An 11,255-nucleotide genomic window follows, 5' to 3' on the forward strand; every position below is an offset into this window, starting at 1 on the left:
CGTGGCGCTCTGCTGGCAAATCCCGCTAGAAGTTCCATTTCGATCGGGTCAAAAAGTATTATATATGGAGTCCGCTTTTTTGTTGTTGTTTGTATCACTATTACTACTGAGAGATCTGTATATCCGCATGAGCTTTGATCAAACAAGTAAACTCGATTGTACCGTGAAGATTAATATTTCTTGTTGCTTTCCGTCCACACAGTGAACATGCTGACGATTGTGGTTCTGTCACGGGGACAGTGCGGTCTATCCAGCAACGTCTCCCGCTACCTCGTAGCCATGGCAGCGGCGGATATAATGGTCGTTGTCCTCGATGTGGTCCTGACGCAGATACCCATGACTTATTCGGAACATTTCACCTCCCTGTCCGGCGTCCATGTGTGTAACATTCACGCCGTCCTGCTCTACGCCGCCACCGACAGTTCTGTCTGGTTCACAGTCGCTTTTACCTTTGATCGATTTGTGTCCATTTGTTGTCAGAAGCTGAGAACTAAATATTGCACCGAGAGAACGGCGGCTGTGGTGTTAGGGACAGTGATCTTGCTTAGTTGCTTAAAAAATGTTTTCTGGTATTTTATGCTCGGAGGTGAATACAGATTTGGTTATTTCCCCTGGTTTTGTAAGGAGAGAGTCGGTGTTCTGCATTCAGTAGTCTGGGCAGCAATTGAGTTCCTCCACTATCTCCTCACACCGGGATTCCCGTTTTGTATCATCTTGCTGCTCAATGTATTGACGACTAGACGCGTCCTAGTGGCCAGCAGAGCCCGAAGAAGACTGCGGGAATCGAGCACCGGAGAGAACTCCAGAGACCCAGAGATGGAAAGCCGGAGGAAGTCGCTTGTTCTACTTCTTGTTATATCGGGGAATTTCATTCTGTTATGGGGAATTTATATGATGTATGCCATATGGGGCAGATTGTATGATCTAGAATACCATTCCTCATATCCTCCTAATACTCTACAAAAACTGGGCATCATGCTGCAGCTCCTGAGCTGCTGCACAAACACAGCTCTTTACGCCGTGACTCAGACGAAGTTCAGAGAGCAACTGAAGGAAACGGCGAAAGTCCCTTTCACTCTCCTGGCAAAATTCCTTCCATGGCAAGAAGATTGTTGCACATTCCCAAAGTTCCACGGGGGCTGGTGGCCTCATCGGAAACCAAAATAGATTGGAGCAGAATTATGCCAGACAGCCCATTGTGTCTGCTCCGCTGTTCCATCATCCCTGTTTTGTTATCATATTTAACCACGTCTTCCTGCCTTTTGTCCGTATTACTTAACGACCTGACAATCAAAAACCCATTACAACCCGCTTTAAATCTACCAACTGACTTGGGCTCCAGAGCCGATTGTCGCAATGAGTTCCACAGATCACTACCCTTTTGCTAAAGAAAATCTTCCCAAACTCTGGAAGTCCATCTATTCTGAGAACGTGTCCTCTGGTGATCTGCTTCCCCACTTTCGGAAACAATCTTTCCACTTTCATCCGAGTACCTAACACACACACACACACACACACACACACACACACACACACACACACACACACACACACACACACACACACACTCACACACACACACACTCACACACACACACACACTCACATTATGTTATGAAGCCGCCAGCCTCCACACGCTGTCCAGATTTGTTTTGAAGCTGCTCGATTTGGACCCCTCGAGGACCCAGGTACTCACGTTCAATTGCCTGCTTCTCCCATCGCGTTCTACGCACTACGCTGTCCGCCATGAGGTGGTACCTAGTGTCCCTATCCCGGTCACTTCCACAACTCGCTGATTCCCTCTCCGCTGCCTGTAATGGACCTGTACCGTTCTTTATACTCCGCCGGATCCACGCATTCAATTGCAGTTTCTTTGATTTTATCCATGTCCAGTAAGGATCGGAAGATCACCCGTCTACAGACCAACGCACCTGCTGATTCCAACGCCAGCAGGCCTCACTGTCTCCAGACCACGATCCCTGCTGCTGACCTCAACGGCTCTACCATCCAGAGCTGACTCAAAACCCAGACTCCAAAGTCATCAATGCAGGTTTTAACGAGCTCGGACACCTCGGTGCATCCTTACTGGCTGCATCACTGGTGGTATGGGAACTGCACTTCTCTCAATCGCAGGTCACTGCAGAGAGTGGTGCGGACAGCCCAGCTCATCTGTAGATGTGATCGCCCCACTAGTCAGAACATTTATAAAGACAGGTGTGTAAAAAGGGCCGAAAGATCATTGGAGAACAGCTTCACCCCAACCACAATCTGTTCCTGTTGTTATCATCTGGGAAACGGTACCGTAGCATAAAAGCCAGGACCAACTGGTTCCGGGACAACTTTTTCCGCCAGTCTGCTTAATTCATGCTGACGCAACTGTATTTCTATGTTATATTGACTATCCTGTTATATATAATAATATATTCCTCTCTCCCCACCATCTTTGAATAACCCAAAATTCCTTTTCCCTCAGATACTACCAACCCATTCCCCTCTCCAATCTCAGCTCATAACACTGCAGGGTTTTCACCATTCCCTCCGACCTTCGCTTCTCTGAGGCAGAACGTTCTGTCCTAATTAAGGCCCTCACCTTTGTCCCTTGTTACGAATGTGCCACAACTCTGAGGGGCCGAAGGGTACAAAGTAGCCCCCTCCTTTTTGAGAATCGCAAGATCGCTATTAATTCGGGTCTGGGACCCAGGAAATGAGAGAGAGACGTCCAGAATACACAGGGTTTGGAATGTGTCCTGGCCTCAGATAGACGGAACCACTGATAACGGCTATTGTCTCTTGGAGACGGAATTGTGTATTGAGTAATGTACTATTCATTGAAGCCCCTCAGGGGATGACCAGAGTGGGCTAGTTAAGGGATTGCATCATCCCAACCTAATTGACATCTGAGACCCCGTGAGTAAGGATAAAAGAGGGTCTGGGGATCAACCCCTTTAGACGCACCAGGAGAAATGCTACAAATCCCGCGACAGCGTTTAATAGCGACAGCCGGTGGGGGGCTCATGTGCGTCCTTTCCCTTTGCCTGGGATTGGCGGCCTCACCACGGAAGAACGGCTTTAACTAAAGGAGAGGCCACAAGTGAACGACCACACAAACGGGACTGCCGAAGGATCGAAATCATAAAGGTTGGAAAATCCGTAGCGGTACCTGTTCCCATTCTATTCTTATTTCTCTCTCTCGTCAACAAAGTGCAACACAGCGACAACCAAAAGGCTGTAGCTGCATGAACTGAGGGACTTTTATATTTCCATCGGACAATACATTTATTCCCTAGACAACAATAGAGCTATTTCTTATTGATTATTATTATACCCGCACTTGTAGATTTGGTATTGACGACGTATATTATCTGTATGTTTGCATTGATATTATTTTTGTGCATTTTTACTAATAAATACTGTTAAACATAGTACCATCAGACTGCAAGGGACCTCTCTATCTTTGCTGGTATGTGACCCAGTTACGGGGTTCGTAACACCCCATGTGCCCACAGCTCAATGAATTCAGCGCCAGCCATGACGGCTTAGTTCTTCCTTTGTCGCCTTCGAGCCTATTTCTTTGACAACATTCCTGCTGAAGGGTTTTCTTTCTCTGGCCTGCTGAGTTCCTCCGGCATTTTGTGTGTCCTGCTCGTAATATTACATGTACGGTCTGAGTATTGCATCCTAAAGCATCAGCATTACATCTTTATATTATTTTATATTCCACTCCTTTCGAATTAAATGGCAGCATTGCGTTTGCCACCGTTTCAACCTGTCAGTTAACCTTTGGGGTATATTGCATGTGGACTCAGAAGGCATTTGATAAGGTGCTCCACATGAGGCTGCTATACAAAATAAAATCCTATGGATTTACAGGGAAGATTCTGGCATGGATAGAAGAATGGCTGACAGGCATTAGGCAGCGAGTTGGAATAAAGTGCGTCTTTTCTGGTTGGTTGCTAGTGACTAGTGGTATTCCTCTCGTATTGGGAACGGCTTTTTACATTGTTTATCAATGATTTGAATAATAGAATTGATGGTTACGTGGCAAAGTTTCAGTTTAGGGGTAAATACTGCTGAGTAAACAGTGCGTTTACAGCAGAATTTAGACAAATTGGAAGAATGAACAAAAAGTGACAGATGGAATACACTTTTGGGACATGTATGATAATGTAATTTGGTAAAAGAAACAATACTGCAGTCTATTATATGAATGGAGAGCAGGTTTAACATCAGGGGTGCAGAAAACACATCAGTGCTCATGCAAAACTCCTACAAGGTTAACTTACAGGTTGAGTCTGTGATACAGAAGGCAAGTGCAACGTTGGCATTTAACTCAAGGGAATGAGAATGTAAAAGCAAGGAGATAGTTCCGAGCCTTTACAGGACACTAGCCAGGCCAGGTCGGATGGAGTATTGTCAATAGTTCTGGGAATCATATTTCAAAATGTATGCGTTCTCTTTTGAGGAAGTTCAGAGGAGGTTCACAAGTATGATTCAGGGAATAATGGATTTAACATGGTGCGGAGCGTTTGGCAGCTTTTGGCCTGCAGTCACAGGAATTTCGAAGAACATGTGGAGATCTCATTGAGAGCTACCGAATTTCTGAAAGGACTATATCAGGAGGAGGTGGAGAGGATGGTTCCTACAGCGTGGGTATCCAGAACTAGATAGCACGTACTCAAAACTGAAGGGCGACCTTTTAGATCGAAGGTAAGGATATAAGACAGAGATTGATGAATCTCTTGAAAGTTCTGCCTTCCATTGTTATAGTTAAGGCAGTAGGTGATAGTTTCCTGACCGGTCGGGGCATTAAAGGAGACGGCGAGTCGGCAGGTGCATGGGGTTGAGTGGGATCTGGGATCAGTCGTGATAGAATGACGGAACAGACTCGAGAAGCTGAATGGCCTATCAATTCTTATGACTTCTGGTCGTATGGCCTTATGGAAACCCCAGTCGCTTGGTACCTTGGAGTTCTGCATTTATGCCCTTTTGGAAAACAATCTATTTTATAAACCTTAGGTTTCTTAAGCAGCCGAGGGTTGACGTGAAATTGGTGCACACCAGAAGATTCTGGTTGTTCGGCTAAAACAAAGCATCACTCCCTAAACCACATCATGTTTTAAAAATATCGCCAAGTTTTCTCGATACGTGATTTCTGGTCTCGAAGTTTTTCTTTCATAGCGTCTTTGCAAAATTTTAATTAAATACCCAGTTAAAAACAATAATTGTTTGCCTTCCGGCTACTTTATTAGTTACTCCTGTTCACCACTTCGTTAGTGCAAATATTTAATCAGCCAATCGTGTCGCTGCATCTCAAGGCATCGAAGTATGTGACATGGTTAAGAGGTTCAATTGTTGTTCGAGTCAAACATCAGAATGGGGAAGGAATTTATCTAACTGATTTTGAACGCGGAATGCTAGCAGGAGCCAGACGAGGTGGTTTGAGTATCCAAGTTACTGCTTATCTTCTGGGATATTCACGTAGAACAGTCTCTGGAGTTTCCAGTGGGGAAAAAGTCATCCAGGGAACGGTGGTTATTTAGGAGAAAACGCAATGGTAATGACAAAGGAGAACGGTCAGACTGCTTCAAGTTGACAGGAAGGTGACAGAATCTGAAATAACCACGCGTTACATCAGTGGTGTGCAAAAGAGACTCTTTAGAAGCGAAATAGCCTCGGAGGTTTCGGGAGGCCAGCTGTGATCAGTTGCTGAGGGCAATCAGCAGGCGGAGATTTGTCTCCATCTGATGCACAGGGGCAGGGCTTTTCTCCAAGCGCAGGGCTCCTTTGGCTTGGCTGCGCAGGGGTAGATTAGGTGAGCAGTGTGTACCAGGCAAGTCAGCTCGGTACTAAAACGCTGCAACTGTGGGGAAAGAGCGAAGGAGAGTGAGACCGGGAGTTAGAGATTGTGAGGGGCGAGGAAGGTAACAGGGAACAGTGACGGGGATCGATAGAGTGCGAAAGGTCCTTGGAGAGCAAGAGGGTGAAGATGAGGAAGAGTTGTGTGTGAGGATGGAGAGGTGCAGGATAAAGGCAGAGGATGTCGGGTGAGAATAAACGTTGCAGAGGGGTGGAAACAGAATGCTGGTCCCGATAACTTTGATAAAGTGTGAAGGCAGCGGGTCGCGGGGGACAGAGGGATGGTTGCTGGCAGAGGTGGGGGGAGAGTTGGGAGGATAAGCTGGATGGGTGGAGTGACAGAGCGATCGGTAGCAGAATGTGCGGCTGCAATTCAGGTAGGAAAGGATGGCAGTGATGGGGCGTGTGAAACGGGAGGGGAGGCCGATGTTCGGAGAGGGGAGGGGATGCAGGGTAGCGGTAGAGAAAGGGAAGTGGCGGCTGTCTATGGGTGAGAGACGAGAGTGGCAGTACGATGGTAAGAATGAAAACGACAGAATGATCAAGTGTTGGGGAGGGAGGTGGGAGGAGATGACGTGTGTAGTGGAGTAGATAGGCCGCGCGCGGAATGGAAAGAGCCTATTAAGACTTAGTGACGGATGAGAATTCATTGGATACAGGGAATTGTGCAGTATTTTAAAGGCGTGAAAAATTTAAAAGGCATCAGGAAAGTCGGAGATGACCGGAAGGGAAAGAGAGCGAGGTCGGAGGACAGAAGTGCAAAAAGAAAGGGGTCAAATGAAATAGTTATTGAAAGAAAGAGTTTAAAGGCCGGAGACAAGGCAGAGAGGTGGGACGCTCTGGCAAGAGTGATACTATGAAGAAAGAGTGTTCGAGTGGTTGGTTTGGAGTGAAGCCTGTAAACAGTGCATGTGGCAGGGATGTAGCAGGAAATCAAACCCAAGTGCAGGACTCTGACGCGGAGGCAGGATCAGGAGGCAGAATCTCCGTAGCGAGAGCAGAATCGGGACCAAGCTGAGTCGGGACCTGGGAGACTTGGTTTACGAAGGGATACGGGGTTGAAGACTTGAAGCAAGGTTCCTGACTCTCTGAGAGTCGACCAACAATCTGGCAAGGGCTGACCGGAGCTGTCGGTGCCTTATCCTCTGGTGACTAATGGAAACCAGGTGCTGGTGATGGAGAGGAATTAGGAAAGATTGGGAATCAAGTGTGGGGATTAAGGACCAGTTAGGGAGGAAAGGGAAAAGATGGGGAATGCCAGCCAGGACCATGACAGTGAAGGGTGTATGAGAGAGACCGACTGTTATGTTGAGTGCTGTGGTGGATAGCAACGCATTACAACAGTGGTGTACAGAGGGAAGTCTCTGAACACACAACACAACAAATCTTGAAGTATATAATTACGATCATAGACTCAGTGGCCACTTTCTCAGGTACAGGAGATAACGAATAAAGTGGAAACTGAATGTAAGCAGTCCATAGCTTATTGAAGTAGTTTGAAGCATTTCAAGAATCAGAGGTCGATCAGGATTAAGAGAGCTCACCTCTCTGTTAACCCTCTGCGTAACTTCCTTCGATCTCGTCTTTCACCCACCAACTTACTCCGCCAGCGCTCTATCCTATACTGACCCTCTCACGTCTGGTTCCCTCCACTATTAATATTAATAGTATTAATGGAAATGTTAGTATAGTGGTAGTAATATAATAGCAGTACTAAGAGCAGTAGGTGCAATTATACTATCAAAATAGTAGCAACAGTAATATTAGTAGTAATAGTTGTACTACTTGTAGTCATACCAGCGGAGCTAGTAGTAATAGTCATTCGTAGTCGCAGTAGTAGTTGTCGTAGTAGGAGTAATATTACGAGTAATAGTAATAGTAGCAGAAGTATTAGTCGTAATAGTAGTCATAGTTATAATAGTTATAGTAGGAGAATTAATAGCAGCAGCTTTCGTCATAATAGACAACATAGAAGTCGCAATATGATAGTCGTATACTAATAATATATATACTTTCTCTAGCTCTTCCTGCACTCTTCCTCCCTCTCATTCTCCCTCTCCCTCACTCTCGCTTTCTTTTTCTCTCTTTCACTCTCCCTCTCTTACACCATCGGGGCAATCTTGCTCGCTCTTGTTCTCACTGTCCCTCTATCTCTCTACCACCTTTTTTACTATCTCGTTCTCTTTCTTTCTGTTTCCCTCTCTTAAAGGAGCAATTACACGTTCACCTTCTTCATCTCATCTCACCCATCTATTTCTGCTTTCTCACTCACTCACTCACTCTCACTCTGTTCCATTCTTACCCTTCTGTCCCTCTCATCCAGTGCAGTGCATCTCTCGCCCTCCACACCCCTTCTCTCTCTCTCTCTCTCTCTCTCTCTCTCTCTCTCTCTCTCTCTCTCTCTCTCTCTCTCTCTCACACACACACACACACACACACACACCTACCCCCACCCCCCACCTGTCAGGATCACTGTGCTTTCCGTCACACTCTGCCCCACACCAGAGGGGAATATCTTTGTTTTTCGAGTCATAATCCGCATGTATTCTTCAGCCAGGGACCTTGCAAGCAGTGAGAGGCTGAAGGGAAAAATACATCTAATATCTGATGGTGGTAACATTTAGGGAGCTTGGCTTCTGGGAGAATGAGTGAACCCCGGTTCTCGGTAGAGCGGAAGGGGTGAGTTGTGCCTAGGTTTGAATGAGTGGAAAAAATCTGGGTGTCACTGGAGAATGGGTGAGGAAGGAGATTGACTCTCTGACGAGAGGGTGAATGAAAGAGATTGAGCAGTGGAGGAGGGACCAGGAGGAGTTATAGAGGAGAGTATGTAGAGAGGGATTGAGGAAATAGCGGGTCCAGCAATCCCCGACGGAGGTAAAAGGTGGATTAGGCAGTGAAGGTGGCATGTGGTGTACTTATTTTCTTAACAAGACCATGCAACCGCAAGACATAGATAGGCCATTGGGCCTACCGAGTCTGCTCCGCCAATCCATCACGGTTGATTTATTTTCCCTCTCAACTACATTCTCCTGCCTTCTTCCCATAACTGTTGACGTCCTTACAAATTTAAGATAAATCAACGACTGCGTGAAATATACCCATTAACCTGGCCTCCCGAACTACCTGTGACAATGTGGTCAACAGAGAAAACACTCCCAGACTCAAGAAATTCCTCTGCCTCTCCGTTTTAAGGGACTGTACCTTGTCTAATGGCCGATGGCGGCAACAGAGGAAGCTCCACCCTTGTCTCTGGACTCTCCTGCTATTTAAAACGTACACTGCATGTTCACTCCATTGGTCTTTTAATATTCAGAAGTTTTCAATGAGACTCCCTTTCATTCTTTTAAACTAGAGCAACTACAGGCCCAATGTCAACAAACACTGCCCATACGTTAACGCTTCTATTCCCGTTATCATTCTTCTAAACCTTCCTTGACCCACTGATTTCTTACTCAGCTTTTTAAGCCATTATTAATAATACATTATTCAAATTAATTTAAGAACTTCAGGACCCACAATCCATTTGTAAATGGAAGCAGCATATGGACATAGCTCTCTGTTTTTCAATTGTATCTTCTGCCATCCTCGCGAGCTCCGATGTTCTGAGACATCCTGATCTCATTTTCCGCCTCTCCAGCCGCAGGCAAAACCTGTGATACTTCCTGCCCACACGAGGATGCATCCCCCGTCTAGCGCCGGTGCACTCAGGATGCCCGGATTCCCTGCCGATGACTGAACTTAGCTTCCTTCTGTTTTACACTTGGTCTCCACAACATTCTGTGACAATGAACTTCATAACTGCAATACCTTTTGGCTAAAGATTTCCCCCCCTCCCCCAACTCCTCCACTCTAACGGACTGTCCATCTATTCTGACCTTCACCCTTGCTTCAACTTTCTCCCACTCTTGGAAGCATGCATTGCATGTGCAATCCACCCAGGAGTTCCAATAATTCTTTTAAATTCCAGTGAGTACAGGTCAAGAGGTATCAATCGCTCTCCATGCGTAACCGCTTTCATTTATAACATTGCATTTGCTTTCCTTTCTGCTGACTCAACCGGCAAGTTCACCTTCAGGAAATCTTGCACGAGAATTGTCAGATCCATTGCACATTTGATTTCTATTTTTTCTGCCTGTTTAGAAAATAGTCACTACTTTTATCCTTCTATCAAATCGCACAGCCGTACACCGCCATACATTATAAAATGCCGTTATTCTGTTTGTCGTCATTACATTAGAGGTCTAGCTGCGAGTCGGTGCTGGAAGTTCAAAGTTCAGGTTCAATGGTTCAAAGTAACTTTATTATCAAAGAACATATGTCACCATTTACAACCCAGAGATGTATATTTTTTATGCGCGCGGTCATATTATATACAAAATTATTCTATAGAGTCAATGAAAATCCGACCACAACAAGATGGGCACCGCTAATGTGCAACGATAATAAAGTATACAATTACGAAAGGAAAAAAAAGACCAAAGAAAAATTGGGGAACATCTGATGATGAGCCCTGTTTAGTAAGCCCATAGTGCACGTGAACAGTTCAGTGTTGAGCTAAGTGAAATCGTCTCCTCTGGTTCTTCATGTTGCGGATGTCAGGAATGTGTGAAGATGCGGCTCAGTGCTCAGAGGATGGTGAAACGGCGTCTGGAGATTGTTTACGGTGGCAGGCACGTTTATCCTCGCTGCAAAGCTCAGTCTTCTGGACGCAGCAATGAGCGAGACATATTAACATTTTTACCCGATCCACCGTGGACCACTGGAACTGGAAGATCAAGCAACTAGCACTACTAAACACAAAACCGCAAGTAGAAAACGTCCTGACGAAGGGTCACGGCCCGAAACGTTGACTGTTCGTTTCCACGGATGCTGTCCGACCTGCTGAGTTCCTCCAGCGTGTTGTGCGTGTAACTGGTACTACTGACGCCGTGATTCCCGCTGGTGTGTCATAACGATTTCGTGGGCTTTCACCGTCACTTATTGCATCCGATTCCCCTTCACTCCATTGACAGCAGCACCTTCGGACCATTCCGGTTACCAGCAATGTCAATCAGCAGATGAAAAATTCCGAGGGTTCTGCAGCAACTGTCCCAATGTGAACGGCCAAGCCGGTCTACCTGCCTAGGTTGATACGCAGGAGGGTAAGCAAACCAGACCATTCGATATGGAGAGTAGGATGCTGTTAATGTAGCAGTGTCCTCTTCTACCCGTAGATGATGAATCCTAAGGAACAGAGGGGACAGATACAGCTTAGCACCAGAGACGTCGCAGGAATTGCTAGTCAGTATTGAATTCCACGCAAGCCCGCCTTAGGGACTTCAGCTTTGGACTTTTCCTCGGGGTTTGTTCCCACATCCTTTCTCATGAGTAGGTATAGGCGCAGGGTAGCGGTGGTTTGA

General features: G+C 46.1%; 1 protein-coding gene across 1 annotated transcript; it reads left to right on the top strand.

Moving 5' to 3' along the window:
• Positions 1 to 207: 207 nt before the first annotated feature.
• On the top strand, positions 208 to 1,167 carry LOC132380731 (probable G-protein coupled receptor 139). The gene has a single exon (XM_059949722.1). The coding sequence runs from the start codon at positions 208 to 210 to the stop codon at positions 1,165 to 1,167; it is 960 nt and encodes a 319-aa protein (XP_059805705.1).
• Positions 1,168 to 11,255: the final 10,088 nt, after the last annotated feature.

The sequence above is a fragment of the Hypanus sabinus genome, chromosome 24, assembly GCF_030144855.1.
Source record: "Hypanus sabinus isolate sHypSab1 chromosome 24, sHypSab1.hap1, whole genome shotgun sequence".
Lineage (NCBI taxonomy): Eukaryota > Metazoa > Chordata > Chondrichthyes > Myliobatiformes > Dasyatidae > Hypanus > Hypanus sabinus.